Source organism: Podarcis erhardii (genome assembly GCF_964252035.2).
Source record: "Podarcis erhardii genome assembly, chromosome: 3".
In the NCBI taxonomy this organism is placed as follows: Eukaryota; Metazoa; Chordata; class Lepidosauria; order Squamata; family Lacertidae; genus Podarcis; species Podarcis erhardii.
The window spans coordinates 25,983,634-26,003,153 of record NC_138507.1 but is presented as its reverse complement, the minus strand read 5'-3'; the positions used below and the strand labels follow the sequence as shown (position 1 = coordinate 26,003,153).

Genomic DNA, 19,520 nt, shown 5'->3' with positions numbered 1-19,520 from the left:
AGCTCTTGGTGCCAGAGCTGAATTGGTCACGAATGACCCCCTGCTCCCTGTCCCTATCAACAAAAGCTTAGGGTTCCTCACCATCCTCTATTATGTTTAGGATTCCTTTTATCTCTCTGATGTTCTTGCAGCCTGCCATGCTTTTTGCAGCAAAGATTGTTGGGGGTGGTACAAAGGGCACAGAGTATATTCTGAGTGTTAAAAAAACAACCCCAAAAGTATAACACTTAAAGCTATATTGAAACTGTCTGCGTATCCCAGTGTGCAAGGTTATCATTAGAACATGAGTGACATTTTATGGGCTTTCAAGCAGCAAAATGCTCACAATACAATGAGATGCTATCTAAGAGAAAATTGACAGTATTTGCAGACTTCTTCCTAAAATATGTCATATCATTTGTAACTATAAAATAGTACCCGGGCCACTGGTACATCGTAAGATCCCTAACTCCAACAGAGAGCAAGATTTTTTGGCTGCACGACTCAGAATTTGGAATTCCTTCTCTACAAATCTGCTCTTAATTGCTTGAAATACTTATAACAGTGGAAGCATAAGTCGCAAATCAAATGATAGGCCAATGGTTTAAATTTTATTCTTGGTACAAGCTAACCATTTGGAACGGTGGGATTCCAACAACATATGAAAAATTAGAGAAGAGGGGTCAGACTTGAAAGGAAGGTGTAGCCATAATTTTATGGTGATAAACCACGCTCTAGTTTCCACAGGCCCTTGTCCGGTTTCCAGGCATATGGCTGCATAATGGGACACAGTTTGGCATACCCAGGGATTTTGATTGGCTGCGTTCCAGTGAGTGGTCAATGGCACCAATCCATAACAGTATGCCATACAGCAGTTTTGGATTTACTTTGGCATTGAAAACCTTTAGTGTAGCAGGAACATATTGGTTCCCTCTACTGGAAACAAACAAACAAACAAACAAACAAACAAACAAACAAACAGGTGATAGCCAAAGCACAGGTATCTGCCACGTTTAGTGCAAACTTGGGATGGTTTTTCCAAGCATTCTGTTGGAAGTGAATGTCTAAGTATTTAAATTTTTTGACCACTAACAAGTGGAAGAATGTCAGTTCAGTGTTCTTATGGGTGCATGGAGTTATGTGGCTCCTTTTATTATAACTATGGACAATTAGGTTGCTGCTTGCTGAATCGGGGCTAATATTGCAACATGATAATAATTACCCCAGAATTAACTGAACAATGTTGTCATAACATATTATTGATATTGTATACACCTAAAAAGACAAACTGTCATCTTCAACATTGCTGAATTGCTATTAAGCTCAGTTGTATTGTGAACATTCATCAACTTTCAACTATTCCGTCATATTATTAGATTTTTCAGTACAATAAATCATCAACAAGTTATTTACTGGATTACAGTACCTTAAGTAAAATAAAAAATTGTAAATCTTTGATGAGAAAGAGTAGATAGGAATGAACTGGCAAAACTCACACCAAATGTGGAATGAAGAATGCTGACCTGTAAAAATTGTAAGTGCTGACCTTAAAACTACATTTCAGTGTTACCAAAATGTCTATAAGTGCTTAGAAGAAATGTGTGGTCCTAATCTAAATGCTTCTATTTACATTTGTAAATCAGAACTGAAGAAATCTAAGTAATTTAAAATGGCTCTTTTCAAATAGGAATATGTCTTTCTCTCCCTTTACTAATAATAATAATAATAATAATAATAATAATAATAATAATAATAATAATGATTCTTTATTTCTCCTGGGTTTTTTGTAAAACTAACATTCTGTTAATGCTGCCCTGATTTCACTAAGGTCATATGTTATTATTTCTCTAGATTAATAAGGCAGTGTGTGTGTTAATGGGCAGTGAATGGAGAAAGTGGTCCTGGCTTAACCTGGTAGTGCAGGCTGTGCACACTTGTTTCGGAATTTATTATTATTATTGAATTCATATACTGCTCTATAGGGACGCGGGTGGCGCTGTGGGTTAAACCACAGAGCCTAGGACTTGCTGATCAGAAGGTCGGCGGTTCGAATCCCCGCGACAGGGTGAGCTCCCATTGCTCGGTCCCTGCTCCTCCCAACTTAGCAGTTCAAAAGCACGTCAAAGTGCAAGTAGATAAATAGGGAAGCTCCAGCGGGAAGGTAAACGGCATTCCCGTGCACTGCTCTGGTTTGCCAGAAGTGGCTTAGTCATGCTGGCCACGTGACCCGGAAGCTGTACGCCGGCTCCCTTGGCCAATAAAGCGAGATGAGCGCTGCAACCCCAGAGTCAGTCACGACTGAACCTAATGGTCAGGGGTCCCTTTACCTTTATACTGCTCTATACCTGTAGGTCTCAGGGCAGTTCACAGGGAAAAGTTTTTCCTCCTTGGGGAAAAGCCCCCAAGAACCACACACACACACTCCGTGTGGCTCTTTAGAGGGAGCGTGGCTCTTGCTGCCTTTTGTGGGAGGTAGGGGAAGGGATAGAGCGCGGCTAAGCCAGAAACTAGAACAGCGAGAGGAAGTGCAGCGGTTCCTCTCGCTGTTCTGGCTTCTGGGATAGCTGCCCAGCCTGCATCCATAAGACACACATACATTTCCCCTTACTTTTTAGGAGGGAAAAGGTGTGTCTTATAGAGTGAAAATTACAGTAATTGTGCATGGGAAGTACCCTTTCAGATCATTCAAACCTAAACTGCCCTAGCATACCAGAGTTTCCCAGTGTTTCTGAATGTCTCCATTTCCTTCTGGAGCCTGTCCTCTGGAAGAATAGAGTAAGGGTTGCATCAGGAAATGTGTTTTCTTCCAAGACACACCCAGCATTAATATTCTTGAACACGGAAAGTTGGTATACAGACTTGCCCCTCTCCCAGAATTCTTTAATTACCATCTGATTTATTTAAACATAATTAAAATGAATTAGAAGTGGGAAATGCCTAGTAATAGCTTATTGAGAATCTTTTGTGATCACATTTGTTTGCTGTTTTATTTAACATGATAGAGTCTTGAGGACAATAGTTCAAAAGACTTTGCCAGCAACAAGACAAAAACGTAATTTTCAGTCCCTAATTAGCCTCTTGAGCAACTGCAGTTACAAAATAATTGCCAAGGCCTGCACCTGTCCAATTCTTGAAAAGTTGTTTAACTCCTACAGGGGCCTGTTGGGTGCCATTTATGAAGTCTGTCATATATTAAACTACTTTCCCCAAAGGTAGCAAAAATTGTGGTATCTCTAAACTTGACAGATTTTGTACTCCTAACACCACGTATATCAGAACACCACATATATCAAAATCCCACAACATAGGCATTCAAAAAGTTTGACTGAAGGGGTATAACTATGCAGCTGAGTGAGGCTGAGTGAAATTAATAACATTTTACTTAAAATGATATAACTATTTTTAAATAAAAGTAATAGTTAGATCTAAATCTAACTAATAGTTAGATCTAAAGATAATGCTTGCAAAGAGAGGAATTAACTTAATTTCCACACTGAAAATGAGACACCTTGTGCTAGTTTTCTTGAGACAGCTTCATTGCTTGTACTCTTCTTTTAGCAAAATAATATGGGAAATTGAAGATGTACAATCTTATGTACTTGAATGGTGTCTAATGGGTTGCAGATATCTCTGTGTGTGGATTTGATGCTTGTAGGAGTACTCAGCTCTCTAGTCTCTGAATTAAGTAATCATTGTTCCCATTAGAAAAATGGAAAGAAAAAAACAAAACACCCAACCAGTTGATCATATTCCAAACAAATATTTCCAACAATAAAAGAGCAAATTCAGCAATCTTGCTCATAGTATAGATTTCGTAGATAAAAACAAACAAAACAAACCCAACAAAGCCTATACAACCCAAGCAAATAGATTAAAGCTTTCTGATATGTCAGTTTTGCTAAAAAGGTACCATTGTGATCAAGGGATTAAGTCTTTCCTTTCTAGTGAATGTTTTTGCTGAAGTCTTCCTACAGTTCTTGAATAACAGATTAGCTTAAAAAAAACAAACTTGGTTTAACCCATCTAGATTGACAGTGCTGATACACTGCTTTGTCCCTATAATTCAGCATTGATGAATGTGCTGATCTTCGCAAGAAGGGCTTTTCTTAGACATGTAGTTGCCAGATTTTCTATGCTGATGTTAAGTGAATTTTTCAAGAATATATATAAATACACAGCAGAACACAATTCTATGCATGGAAAGGCACAGGAGTGAAGAGCTTTCCTCTGCACTGAAATGAGGGAGCAGAAGATGGATTTGAGGGAACAGTGTGCTGGTAACCCTGATGGGTATGAGAATGCAAGGCGGCCAAGGTCAAGGGGAGAGAAGCACAGGAAGAGGAAGCAAACTCAAATAACTTCAGCAGAGTGCAGAGGTGGGCGGGGGGAAGAGTAGCAGCTTCAAGAGTCTAATTGAGGAGAAATGCTCCTGGAACAAGGCTGGAAGGTGAGGCCCCCTTCCAGCAATAGAGATTCTGTTGGAGAAACTGGACATGGAAGGAGGGGTGAATTTTCTGCATGGGCACAAATCACCCCATGGACCGTGGTACCTCAGGTTAAGAACTTAATTCGTTCTGGAGGTCCGTTCTTAACCTGAGACACCACTTTAGCTAATGGGGCCTCCCGCCACTGCCGCGCAGCCAAAGCATGGTTTCAGTTCTCATCCTGAAGCAAAGTTCTTAACCCGAGGTACTATTTCTGGGTTAGTGGACTCTGTAACCTGAAGCGTCTGTAACCTGAGGTACCACTGTATAAGATAAGCCAATAGATGCAAGGTCAGTGGCAGCTATATAAGTGATTATGGCATATCAGCTTATTCATCGGCCCATGAGTCAGAGTCTGTGTTATGTCTTGAATTGCTGAAGCAACAGATATATTTTCACATATAAGCTGTATGTATATACCAACATGTGGAACTGTATTACTGAAGCCTTATCTTCTGCAGCAATAAACTATTTTGGACCTTAAGCTGCCTCTGTGTAGTGACTGGAACTGGGGGCAGCTTCTGCTGTATCTCACAACAGATTCCCAACAGATTCCACAATATAGCATTAGGTGCAGGCACACCTATCTATGAGGATTCTGCAAGATCCCTCCTATTTTGGGTGGTTGGGAGCTTGATATGAGGATGCTGGTTGCTAATTTTTCTCTACTGAAATAGTAAGGATGGTGTTTTAACTCCTAGAACCAGATTGGTGTCCTCGTTGTTCAGTACAGGAAAAAAAACCCAGACAAGGTACAGGCCTAAGACTCCCAATAATCTTGGGTCCATGGGGTTAAAATCACATCTATTTGGGGGCCTAATATCTACTGCATCCTCAAGTAATCATCCAGCAGAGCTTTTCTGATCATCCTGGCACCCTTTAGGCAACAGAGGCCTTCTGACTGTTTGGCCCATCATTTTGTGAAAATTCGTGTAATTTTGAAAACTACATTGTTTAGACAGGCAATATGAATTTTCTCTATTTTAACCAATCAGCATTTAATGATGTTTTATTGATGTTTTTTACGGATGCTTTATGCTGATTTCATTCTTATATGCTGTACTGACACATTTTTATGAAAGTGTGGATTATACATATGTAAACAAGTAAATTAAACCCCACATTTTCCATCTGGCAAAAGACGCGGGTCGGTACAGTACTTTCTGAAGTGTTTTTGTCTCTCCTTTTTCAAGGGGGGGGGGTCTGATTATCACAGGGAAAAGCCATATAGCTATTTTCCATTTTCCCAGCCCACAAAATGGGGGCTGAACAAAATGTGGCTCACAGTTTAGACCTGACATTCATGGTAGTTTTTCAGTCATACAGTTGTCTGTTTCATTTTTATGGGGTGTTTTGAGTGTGTCCATGTGTCCAAAGTGGAGTTTGGGCCTATGCCCCAAAAATGTCACCCCACACTTTCCATTGCCTAGCACATCAGTGGTGTCGGGGGGGGGGGGGAATGGACCCTTAGATAGTCATCGTAAGCATACGTAAATCTCTGGATCAGCGGCTTAATATTCCTGTCCTGAACTAAGCAATGCACAAGGTTTTGCATGACTAAAGGCAACCCCATTGTCTTATGGAATGCCAAGTAACTCGTTTTTGAATCAATATGAACAGTGCAACAAGACCTTATTTAAAAGCACACCTCCTGCTGAGGTGTTTGTGGTTTTTATAGCAAAAAAGAATTATGAGTAAAACAAAACCTTTAAAATGTATCTTAATGCAAGTATTCTAATCAAAATGACAAATTTGTTTGTGACTCAGCAATTCATTATTATGGCAAATAGGGTAGCAGTGCATAAACAACTTTGTCTCCTTCTAATAAAATTAGAAATATTATTTTGTAAGGTTGAAGCTATGAGTGTAGCTGTATTAGAGGCTGTATTAGAAGAACTGAGGTTGAACACATGAAACTTACAAAAATGATGGTTCAAAAAAGGGATGTGCATTGTGGAAACTCACAAACTTTCTATTTAGTCACAAACCAAACTGTTTTAATAGTTTTCACAACCAGTGTTGTATGCTTGGAATGCCAATGTTTGGAAACTTCATGAAATCGATGGTTTAAGTAAGCCTTTCATCTTGACTGAAAACAGTTGTTAACTGTCTGGTTTTAAATCAAGCTGCTCCAATACAATTCTGAACATGTTCATCGGAATATGTGCATGTAATATAACAATGCAAAAGCAAAGTTGGCCTTCCAAAGTTTTTGGAAAATTCCTACAGCACCTGTTTTTTTAGTTCTGCGAGCTGTTAGGATTGGGTCACAATCCTGGTTTTGTCCTCTACATTGATCTGTGTGTCTGTATGCATTGATGAAGAGAAATGACTATGAAGCTGCAAACCCACAGAGTGTGTAATTGTGTTCAAGAGGTCAAATTTCTTCCATCGCTGTTTGAACTCTGTCAGTTATATGCTATGAAAGGGAGGCACAGGGCTTGCTATATTTTACCTTTTGTTGTCAGTAAGTATAACTGTTCACTGGTAGCTCTTGTCTCACTCACCCATAGATGCTTGGCAATCAAAGGGTATGACTTGAGTTACCCAGTTTCTCCTAAGAATTCTCTGTTCAATGTTCTCCTTTAAACGTCTCGACTTACTAGCTGTGGAACATGGCATTCTGTTTGCCCTCCGATAACACATGCTGAGAAGTGAAGCCAGGCTTCTGTTTGCTCCCCCTCTCACTAGGGAAGGGTAAGAAAAGACTTCAAAGTTTCAAAACGCTTAGGGCGCTTCCTTCTCTCTTTACCAAACTGTTACATGAAAATGTTAAAAAGTAGGGACATAAGAACAGTCTCCTGGATGAGACAAATGGCCTGTCTTGTCCAGCATCCTGATCTCACTGACCAGAGGCCTACAAGAAGAACCCAACAAGGACAGGTGCACAAGAGAAATCTCTGTACTTTCCAGCACCTGGTATTTAGAAGCGTTACTGCCTCTGACCTACTGGATCCAGGCCAGAGGCCCATCTAGTCTAATATCCTGTTGTCACAATGGCCAACCAGATGCCTCTGGGAAGTCCATAATAAGCAGGGTCCTGAGTCCAGCATAGCAGTACATCCAAGTGTTAAGTACCGCATTTTTCGCTCTATAAGACGCACCTAGTTTTAGAGGGGGAGAACAAGAAAAAAAATATTCTCTCCCTCTCTGCGCAGCGCCCCTTCAGTGAAGTGGCAGGAGAAGCGGAGCCCCTTCCATTTCTCCTCCCACTTTGCTGAAGGGGCGCTGCACAGCTTTCCCTCTCTGCGCAGTGCCCTTTCAGCGAAGTGGCAGGAGAAACAGAGCCCTTTCCATTTCTCCTCCCACTTTGCTGAAGGGGTGCTGCGCAGAGAGGGAGAGCTGCACAGTGCCTCTCCAGCGAAGCGAAGCCAGGAGAGCAAGAGGGATCGGTGCGCACTGACTGGAGGCTTCACGTTGCTTTCGCTGAAGCCATGAAGCCTGCATTTGCTCCATAAGACGCACACACATCCCCCCTTACTTTTTAGGAGGGGAAAAGTGCATCTTATAGAGCGAAAAATACGGTAACTACTACCCACTTGCTAATATTCTGTTTTTGGAACAGCATGGTGAAGGATCAACTCTCAATGCCTATGAATAAACAAATGCATTTTGTCTCTATAATAATAGTCAGTCAAATGTCCTTGGAAGCTCTTAAGTGGAGATGGGTGCCCACTGTCCTTTGCTGCTCTACCACAAAGTTTAGACAGACACATATTTGGAGGCTCTTCACAGAAAAGAAAATGAAGATGGTAGTGTTGCCCAATAACATGAAATGCAACTCCTCACCCACAATAATACAGCAAGCAGACTTAACATGGACACTGGTACCAGAGCCTGCAATAAACCCAGATGCCAACTTTGCTGCCCCATATACCCAGACAACACCATCAATGGACCCAACAACACCAAACATACCATCTCAGGCCTATTTAATTGCTCATCTTCTAACATTGTGTATGCCATCAAATGCCAGCAGTGCCCTTCAGCTCTCTATATTAGACAAACCGGCCAAACCCTACGCCAATGGATAAATGGACATAAATCTGACATCAGGAATCACAAGACAGAGAAGCCAGTAGGAGAACACTTCAATCTCCCGGGGGGGGGGGGGATCTCAAAGCAGCTGTCTTATTGCAAAAGTATTTCAGAAACAGACTTGAAAGAGAAGTTGCTGAATTACAACTTATCACTAAGCTGAAAACTATGGAGAAACCTGGTCTTAATAGAGATATTGAATATGCTAATCATCTGCATACAGCCCAAAGCTTGTAATTGCAATATGGTAGTTTGTACCAGTCAAATAAACTTATTCTACCATACTCATTTTTAGTGTTCACAGTCTATTCACATTTAGGAAGTGATTAACAACAACTTCAAATTAGCAATGCTAATTAGTGATAATGACAATGTTGCTTTTTGTGATGGACACACCTTTTTATAAGGAGCCAAAGGAACTGCCAACACGTTTTGACAGTCAACATCTTGCACTTAAAAACACAAGATTGGCAAATTGTGTGAAAATTTGACCTCCTGACACCACAACACACTGACTTTCAAATTCCAAGTTTCAAAATATCAACTATTAGATTAAGAATAAAGCATGCAGGTTACATAAATATGTGCAAAATAGGCATGTTGTTATAAATTATTGCTTTGCATAATTCCCTTATTTTCCTTAACTAACAAAACTGGGTTTTTCAAGCAAAGGATTTGGTACTGTTCGTAAGACAATCTTGTTACCAGGATTTTTTAAAAAAGAAGCAGGTGGAAGTTCCACGTGTCATTTTTCCCCTTCAGCGTCATATTATATTGTTGTAACTAAATACTTCCCTATCCTTTATGCTAAGTAAAGAAATCAGTATCTTGCGCCAGATCCCACACCACTAAATTGTTTGCCATTCCATCTCCATGCATCATCTGTGTGTGTGTGTGTGTGTGTGTGTGTGTGTGTGTGCCTAAAGTATGAAGTAGGGAACCTGTAGCCTCCTGGTTGTCAAAAGTGTCTGTAACTAAAAATACAAAACTGCATTCTAAATATGGTGGCTTAAGAAAATTTTGTCCAAGAGACTCTGGTTTCAGGATGGGTTCTAGATAGATTTTGAATGAGCACCAAGGCTTGTGACCTTTTTCTCCAGAGACGTGGATTGTAGAGGAAAAGGGTCAAAAAGCCCTACTGCTCATTCAGTCACCATGCAATTGTATTCCTGCTCCTAATATCTCATGCTATCACATCTACCACAAACCCTGCTCCAATTATAATGTATTAGTTAGCTAGTGATGCTTTAGGTACCTGCATCAGGCCACCTGGGCCTCAACTTAGGCCCAAAAAGCAAAGAAAGCCCTGATGACATTATTAAAGCCCTGAATAAGTCCTGCTCCCAGTGATCTCCATGTTTTATGCATGGGAGAGAAAGATTAACAGTGTCTGAAAGAGTTGTTGTGAACATCCTTTTGTAAATTCCACTGTGCTTCATTATTCAATAGGAAGGGTCATTTTCTGTTCCAACAAAAAAAATTTCAATAACAATCACATGCGAAAAGGTTGCTTACCGGTGGCGTGCTGAATATGTAGAATGACGAACCCTTCAATGCCAGGAACTTGAATTTATAGAGCTGAGGGGAATCTGCGCCATGGAGCCTCTCATTCACCCACCCCATATGAATGACCTGCAGAATAAAACCTTTGAAAATGAATTTCAACTCAGTCTACCAGAAGTTATATATTACATAATCCTGCTGACCATCACTTCTAGAAGAAGAAAGCACAATCTCTTTGTCTTGGGCACACCAATGCTCTAAGGTCTCTAATGCGCAAACCCTCAACATGCAATAATAATAATAACAATAAGAATAAGAATAAGAATAACAACAATAATTTTTATTTATACCCCACCCTCCCCAGCCAAGACCAGGCTCAGGGCGGCTAACACCCGATATAAAAACAATTGATTGAAATACAACTTAAAAACAAGATTAATCTATAGAGCACCCTGGTTCTTTCTGGTGTCGCTAAAACTAACTGAAAGTCATTGCACATAGAAGCTGAACAATGTTTAATAAAGTACATAATCTGATGTATGTGCATAGCAGCACAGCTGTCGGAAACTGAGCAATGTGCAAAAATACCCACAAGGATTTGAGAATACGTACATATGTCATAGCCATCGTTCAGCGACAGAGGATATTCTCTGCATGCAGAAGGTCCTAGGTTTAATCTCTAAGATCTATCGTTAGGCATCTCAAACAGTAGGACTGGGAAAGACTTGACCAAAACTTGGTAGATCTGCTTCCAGTTAAAGAAGCAAGATGGATCAATGAATGGCTCTTGATTCAAGGGCAGGACAATGCCATATATTCATGGGATAGCTATATTGGCAAGTCCTATATCACTAATGTTTGTGAAGAAGTATCTGTTTTAAAGCAATTGCTATGTCATGCTCTCCTGCAGTCTGAAGAGCATCAACATATTTATCAGATCATAAGGAATATACAGCAGGTAAACTAAGTGTCTATATAAAACCATGGAGTAAATATATATTTCTCACTGAAAGATTATGAGTCAGGTCCAGAGAACTCCATTTAACATTTTACTCATAGAGTAGGGCATTCCTACTTAAAAGCCACTCCTGAGAAGCAGGGGGCCTCTAGAATGGCACGGGGCATGGCATGGGATGGGGGAAGCAGTGGAAACTGTAAGGATCACGTGGTTGCAGAAGCACAAATTCATTTTCACTGGTGCAAGGCAAATTTTGATCCAAGCTTCACTCCTTATCCAGCTATTAATAACAACTCATATTAATAATTGAAAAACAACAATCCCATTATTCTTCAAAGTAGTAGCTATGCTTGAAATGCATACACTTCAAGGGGAAAACTCTGCAGGTATGAAGAACCATGAAGTATTGCTTTATGGGGAGTTTTTAAGGCTCCTTTATAATGTGTTCAAGAAGAAAGGTGTATAAATCCATTATATAAATAATTAATTAATAAATAAATAAATAAATATGAAAGTGGCATTCCATGAAGAGATTTTAGGATATCTGCAATCTTAAACTTGCTAACCCAGAAGTAAGTCCCATTAAGCTCAACGAGGCCTACTTCGGAGTACACATGTAGAAGATTGCACTGCTATCTCCATGATTAAACAAAACAATACATTATGTTAATACCCCTTCAGTGACATCCTCTGCATATGAATTCCTATTTATCCTTTTTTTTTAAAAAAAAAAAAGCACCAAAAAGGGCATAGAGATACTGTAAAGACTGAACAAAAACATGAGCCTCGATTTTATGTAAAATTTATTTTGGAGATTATAAGTATTACAATAAATAGAGGGAAGGCAAACTGCTGAGCATAAAAATGAAGAAGAAATAGGCATTTCACAAACATAATATGTAGGCTGGCAGGGTTGCAGCTGAAAACGGGAACAATGACTTCACCAGGAGTAAGATATGCCATTGTGTGTCATGTTGCAATAAAAAATTAAGAAGGCAAAGAAAGTTGTAGCTTCAGGCATCTTAGGGTTGCTTGTTTGGTCTATTTATTCAAATACAAATGAGCAGTTGGTGACAGCAATTATATACAAGGGAGGAGGAAACCGAGAAAAGTGAAGCTGGAGCAGATTTTGCCCTTCTGAAATCTTGCGTGTCTCACATGAATAAGTAAATGGCAATTAAAACTCGCGATTACTCTAATAAACTTGCCAGGTTGCCTGAAGTTCTAAAGAAAGTTAGCAGTCATTATTCCCATTGGAGAGATCATGGAGGGGGATGGTTGGATCCTGATGAGGAATAGGAAGAGCTTAGGGAGTTGGAGCTGAATAACCCTGGGAAGGATTGTAGTGGGATGCCGGCGGTGAAACTGGGGAGGAAGAGACCAGTAGTCCAAGAAATTGAGAGTTGGATCCAGGGGAGGGACTAAGCAGATTGGCAAAAGAGTGTTCTGCCTCTGTGACACCAGACACACCCCGGCACCACCTCCTCTGGCAAACTGAATGCCAAATTGGCACCAATTCCCACCTCCATGGAAACAGAGGTGTTAGTGCCAGCAAACAAACTTTGCAAGCCTAAGCTACTTGAAGGAATGTTTGCTTGCTTGCCTTGGTTCTGTTCTTCGAAAGGAAGGTGCAGGGGATATGTTGCTTGCTGGAACAATGCTTTAGATTGTGATTAGCCATGTGTCTATATCTCCTCTCCACCTGCTGCACTTTGTAACCTGTGCCTTGCCTGCGTCCCCATCTGATGTATGCATTTGATACTTTGGCAGAAACTGTGCTGGGAGTTCAAGATCTTCATCTGGCAGTGAGGACTGCCATCGCATTAGCATGCAAATTATATGATGGGCTATTTTAAATACTTCAAAATCATAGATTCGGTGAGCAAATTACTAATACTGCAACTGCTAAGTTTCTAGAGCTACATAACTTATTGCACACAAAGCATATCAACTGCTCTTCCATAAGTTATCACCAGCCTTCTCCATCAAAATGTGTTGCATAATATCTATCTATCTATCTATCTATCTATCTATCTATCTATCTATCATCTATCTGTCTATCTATCATCTCCAACCCTTCACTTAGCACTGTTTTAACCTTGCAATACATTCCTTGAGAAAACAAGCTCTTCCTTGCCCCAGCAAGCTTACAATCTAGAATCTGACTGCTGGTAGGGTGGCCATGTGTCTTACTTTATAGAGAAGAGTCCTCTTTTTGAAGGGCTATCCAGTTCAAGCCTGGCTTGAAGTTAAAGAACAATAAGAAGGGGCAACAGGGGCAGCGGAGTGAAAAGGCACTTGGGTCATCTAGTTATGGGAGCTGTTTTGCATTTCTGTTTAAATGCTATTGATAATTTCTAAGTATGTATATGCAGATTTTATGCAAACCTGTATCATCTATTCATCTTTTTTGATGGAGAAACATTCTTTTTATTATGCATAAGTGGCCACTATAATTGCTGCGGACAGGCAAAGGCAGGACAGTCAAGAACAGAAAGCAATTAATGTGAGCAAATGCAGTTAATTATATTTAGAATTTGATTTCGGTTGGTAATGAAGGGTGGGTCTAAGCAAGAGCTTTTTTTAAAAAAATAAAAAAATCTGCTTCTCTACAGTGAGATATCTTATTTCCAATATATAGAATACAAGTGCCCAGCCAAGCATTACAAATCTGTTTTTTCAATCTCTGAACATACTTCAAAATACTATAGTAATAAAACTGGATTGACACCAGACTAGTAGTTCATATTAAGTTGATTAAAAACCTCACTTTAGACTTCCCATAAAGCAATGAGAGGAAAATTCATTTTAAGCTAAAATAATAGATGGGGGTGTGTGTGTGTGTCTTCTGCACACATAGCACCATCACATTTATGGTTATATCACTTATCCAGTGAAGCTGTCCCATTTGTGCAACAGAAATGCCCCCCTCTCTCATTCCCCTGCTTGCTCCCCAAATTTATTTTAGGGTTCCCTCAACCCTCTGGAGAAGATTGGGAGTCATATAGGACCTATGGGGAGAGGAGAGGGAGGGGAAATTCTATTGCCCAAGCAGAAGCCCTGGTGTGAAGGAGACAACTTTGTTGGAGACAATCCTTAATGCTTCGTAAAGAAAACCATTGATCCATTGATGTGTGTGTGTGTGTTTAGAAATTGAGTCACAAATCTAGCTGCCTCAAAAAATAACACGGCATTAAGTGCTTTCAGTGTTCTGAACATTTTGACAAATTATACAAGGCAGACTCGAAAAGTGCTAATATTTGGAGAGCAGGAATGCTTAACTTTCTACAAGTTCCAACTAGATGATGTACAAGTTTATGCTATGGGGCTGACATTTCATTTTCACACTGAGGCAAATATATGAGCCTTCAAACAAACAAACAAACAAACAAACAAACAAACAAACAAACAAATGTCTCAAAGAATCATTACAACGAAAAATGGCTTAGCTGAATCAGTCATGTCCAAATGTCTGGAATGAATTTTGCAGCAAAGGCAAAGCACATGTTACATTAAGAAGAGGGGTATTTTCAGATATGAATGGAAAGAACATAGAAAGCTGTTTTAAGAACATAAGAAGAGCACTGCTGGATCAGTCCAAGAAAGACCTGATTGCAATAGTATCCCTCCCCCAATTTGTGATTCCTAGCAACTAGTAGACATGGACATATTGTCTATGTTAGTGGAGCAGAACAGTCATTGATACCTAATTCTCTGTGATGTTGCCTGTAAGAAATAAACTGTGTCAGACCATCGCTTGATTTGCTCAATAAATATCTACACAGACAGGCAGTGGCTCTTCAGGTGTCTAGGCAGAGTCTTTCCCAGGCTTACCAGGAATGGTTGAACCCGGGACATTGTCCCATGGATACACAGCAAGTAGTTAAACTATGGGATCTGTTGCTACTAGAGATAGTGAAGGCTGCCAACTTGGATGGTTTCAAAAGGGGATTAGATAACTCTACGGATAATAAGACTATCAACAGCTAGTAGCAATCATATAATGGTGGTATTATTATCTCCGAATGTCAGTTGTTGGGGAGCATGAGTGGGAGAGTTCCACTGCACTCTTTGCTCTCTTATGGGCTTCCCACTATGGCTGACCACTATGTAAACAGACTGGTGCATTAGATGGGCATATCTTATAGGCTCACCACTAAGCTACAGCCTTGATGTGAATGAAAGCAAGTTCCAAGTCTTGCTTCCAGTGCTTTCATATGTAATTAATTGAAGCAGAGAATTGTGCATCTCCCATCTAGGCGAAGATGTGTGTATTATCAGTGTGAATGAGCCCCGCTTTTGGTATTAATGGTATGCACAGATGCAAGAACTGTGTCTCATTTTTGCTTCCTGTATTTCAACAGCTCATTAATGTCTCTGACTGCTCACAGTGCCTGCCATTTGTTATCTAATTGTAGAGGTACGTCAGTGACACATGCTGCACATGTCTATGTGCCTTCTTACTTTCTTTGGATATTCCATGCTACTATAATTGATATCAATGATTCACAAACTGCACTAATAGCACACTCATAAAGATTCACTAGTTAATTTCTAAAAAGAAAATAGCTGGGACTCTAAATTTAATTGGAAACCTTCCTCCTTATGTATGGAGGTTGGCTATAGTAGACAAATTCACTGAATCTATTTCTTTATTTCATTTCATCTACTGTATTTACTCAAGTCTAATGAGCCACCGACTCTAATGTGCACCTCAGTTTTCAGAACCTTGAAACCCCAAAAAGTATTTGCTGGCAAATGTAAATGTGCCATCAAATCTAATGCACACCTTAGTTTTCGCAACGTAATTTGGCCAAAAAAGGTGAGAGTTAGATTTGAGTAAATACAGTATATCCTACCTTTCTCCTGCTGCGAGACACAAGGTGGCATGCACATGCACACAAAAATCCTCACAATCAATAGTTTGCTTTAGTTAAAATATGATATTATAAGACAAATCAATACCATATTAATCTTATGGGTGAGAACACCCATAAGAGATCAGCCTTGCATTTTCTTGATCTAGAAATTATTGTTTTTCTTGATCAACCAAGTGTGCTATGGAAAGTGAATGCATGATATTAAATGAATATCTGGAAAGACGTTCACACACTTTGCATCATGTGCTCATCTCTTTCCCACCTCCCTAGATTTTCCTTTCCAAAAAGTCTAGGTGTCAATCCCCTGAGGGATGACAAGCCATTTGGAAACTAGTAAAAATTCTATTAAATTAGGAAGGGATGGGATTTTGATGAAGTTATAATGCGGATGCTACACAAATCTTGCAGCCCATGAGCAACACTCAATTCACAATAAATTGCTGGGTGGAAGCTCTGAAATATTCTTAGTTGTTGGAGGAAAAGCAGGGGATCTTGTCATCACAAAGCTGCAAGAAAGAGCAGTGTTAGGAAGCAGAGAGAAGTAGCCTGGATTCTTCTTCTTGGCTGCCACTTTCTATTAGCCCCCCTCTTTCTATTAGCACTTGCTTAACAACTTTTGGTCTCGTGAGTGCAAAATCTCTGCAGCCTTCCACATGCCAATGGCAAGGTTGTGGTTTATGCTTGGTTGACTGGGATGGAAGACAACCAGGCAACTAGGAAGAGAAATGTTTTGAAAACACCTTAGTGGACACGATCATTTGCAGAGCAAGCTAACTAATTGCATATTACATCATACAATTGCTGCCCTATCACCACTCTCAGCTGTGATTCTGAAAACTTTCAAAATTCTAACCTGGGTCCTCTATTAATTGTTGAAATCTGTTTTGACCGATGGAATATCAGATAATAAAACATGCTTTCCCTTAAGGAATGCTTATATAGAGCTTTCAGTTACATGTGTCCGCTGCTATGCAACTTGCAAAAAGATAACTTTTGGCATGGTCCAAGCAAAGTTAAACTCTTCTGATTAATTTATTTCAGTGGAAACAATGTGCATATGTGCTCAGTTTTCCTACTGGCATCAGGGTCTTTTGAAAGTGCTGAACTTTGGCTTACATGTGCTCCTTTTTTTTGGTGACTAATTGGAAGGCGGAAGTGAAATGGCAGACTTTAAGCAATAAACAAAGTAAATTGTCATACCTGATCTGAGGGAGAACAGCATTTATTAGCCATCTTCATCTGCAAAAAAAAGAAGAGATATAGCTGCCATTTAATAATAAATCAGATTGTATCTTACATGTTTTGTATATAGCTAGAGTTTGACTGTAGAGTGTCATCTACATTGCAAACTAGGATGCAAACATACTATATTCACATTAGAGACATAAAATGAAAAAATGACAACAACCTATAGCTTTGTACATTATATCCTCATGGGAGGTGTGGGGAAGACTAAAGGCACTGTTCATTCTTTAATTCACTCATATCACACATTCCTCAGCTCAGCAAATCATTTGAATAAGGTATTCATAGGTGTGTTGTTTAATCACTTTCATCTGGTTGTTCATTTACTTTTACTTTATTACTGATGTTCAACTGTGGAAAGCTACAATATAACTGTATATAAACCATCAGTATCTCTTGTTTTTAAGCAGTACTGTAACTCAAATTCCTAGAGAAATTTGCAGCAAGCATAACCCTCTGGAAACTTCTGTGAGCAAGAAAAAAAAAAAATCCTCTTGATTTCAGTGATGTGGAACATTAAACACACTTTGCATCAGATCCTTAATTTTTTTCTGCCTTCAGGGGTCCCTCTCGAAATAAGTAAGACCTGTACTGTACTATGTGGACCACTGGAGAATTATACTGCCAAACATGAATTATGACTTTCATAAAAATGCTTGCACAGCTTTTTATATATTTATTGTGTTTTAAATATTTATACATCACTTTTCTATTAAAATAGCCAAAGCAGTCTACAATTAAGCAATCACATAAAATATAATATAAACAACAGTACTCTAACAATAGAGTATAATGTTTACTCAATAGTATGTCCCAGTGAAACTGATTTCCAGGGAAATCTACATAGGATAGCAATGTATGAATCCCACAGCAACTTACTGTATGGTATGCCACTAATTCAATCTCAAACGTCTTACAAGTAAGGGACGTTATTGGCAGCAACATGAAGTGGTATGCAATGACGGGGCTATGTGCTGGAACACACATATATACACATGAAGAAAGTGATCTCTTAATCTCTTTAAACAAGCCACTCCTGGCTTTTTCACATCAATTTTGTGAATTGCCCTCTGCTGGGCAGCAAAAACTGGATGATGATGTTGAGGCCTAAAATACAATTTATTTTAAAAGACTTGAAATTAGCCATGGGGAAGGGGAACAAATGGATCAGGGCAGCAGCATTGGGGAAGGGGGATCTAAATATTTTCTAACTGCACCTTTCCCCTGATCAAAATCCACCCTGCCAGAAGCTGTTGTTGACACTGTTTGAATTAAAATTGTATCTGCTCCTTTTCACCTGTGTGGGATGATGGTTTGGGTAGTTGTAGCAAGGGAAGGTGTTTAGCACTCTCTCAGCACTGCTGATCCCAAACCACAAGGGCTGCAATGACTTATTATTATTATTATTATTATTATTATTATTATTATTATTATTAAGCCTTGAGAGTTCCGATCATTGATCTCCTGTGTCATGTATAGTTTGGCATTAACTTTACTAGAATTCAAGAAATTTTCAACCAATTTATAACCAACATCACATACGTTGGGAGATATTGTTCTACAAATTATCCTCATTCGCATAGACCAGTAATTGCAGATGTATATTGCTGTATTTTAATGGTTATTTAAGGTCAATGTTTCAGTTTCTTGTGAGGAACTTAGAAAGTCATGGTGACATTTTTTTAAAAAACAAAACAAAACAAAATGCAATCTTTCTCTCATAGCATCTTTCTCTCATAGCAGCATATTGTGTTCAGGAGAAATCTTAATGTATTGCATTTTATTTCAGAAACACGTGAAAACAAATTACATACAATCTGGTGGTTGTGCATGGAAAAGCTTAGATAAAAGAGCATGCATAAAGAGCTTTCACAAACAGTTGTCTAAAAGAGCCTTCATAAAAGGTGAACATTATTCTGCATGGGTCATTCACATTACTTGGGAATATCATCAAGAGGACTACCCTCTGAAATTCCATTAGACAAGCTGGTTGTATATAACATAAGCTATATTTGCTATGAAAATTGTGGCTTACTTGACCTCTACAGTGGTACCTCGGGTTAAGTACTTAATTAGTTCCGGAGGTCCGTTCTTAACCTGAAACTGTTCTTAACCTGAAGCACCACTTTAGCTAATGGGGCCTCCTGCTGCTGCTGTGCCCCCGGAGCACGATTTCTGTTCTCATCCTGAAGCAAAGTTCTTAACCTGAAGCACTATTTTTGGGTTAGCGGAGTTTGTAACCTGAAGCATATGTAACTTGAAGCGTATGTAACCCGAGTTACCACTCTATTTGCAATCTCCTGTGCTTGTAATTTTCATGTTCTGAATGAACACATTTGGATACAAATGGAGGGCACAGACATTAGGACAAGTTGTACATGTCTATGCTCTATGTTATCTACGAACTTTCTGATTGTGTGGACAGTGCTGAAA

At 39.4% G+C, this 19,520-nt stretch overlaps 1 protein-coding gene across 4 annotated transcripts in view; it reads right to left on the bottom strand.

Annotated features, from left to right (window-relative positions):
- Positions 1–19,520, bottom strand: part of SNTG2 (syntrophin gamma 2) — a 217,800-nt gene that overhangs the window by 22,298 nt on the left and 175,982 nt on the right. For 3 of the 4 annotated variants that reach the window (XM_081857158.1, XM_081857159.1, XM_081857161.1), the window contains exons 11-12: positions 17,043–17,081; positions 10,017–10,133 (exon numbers count right to left, since the gene is read on the bottom strand). In XM_081857158.1, coding sequence (XP_081713284.1) covers positions 10,017–10,133; positions 17,043–17,081 — 156 coding nt within the window. The remainder of the gene's footprint in view (positions 1–10,016; positions 10,134–17,042; positions 17,082–19,520) is intronic. The other variant, XM_081857160.1, reaches the window with a different exon arrangement.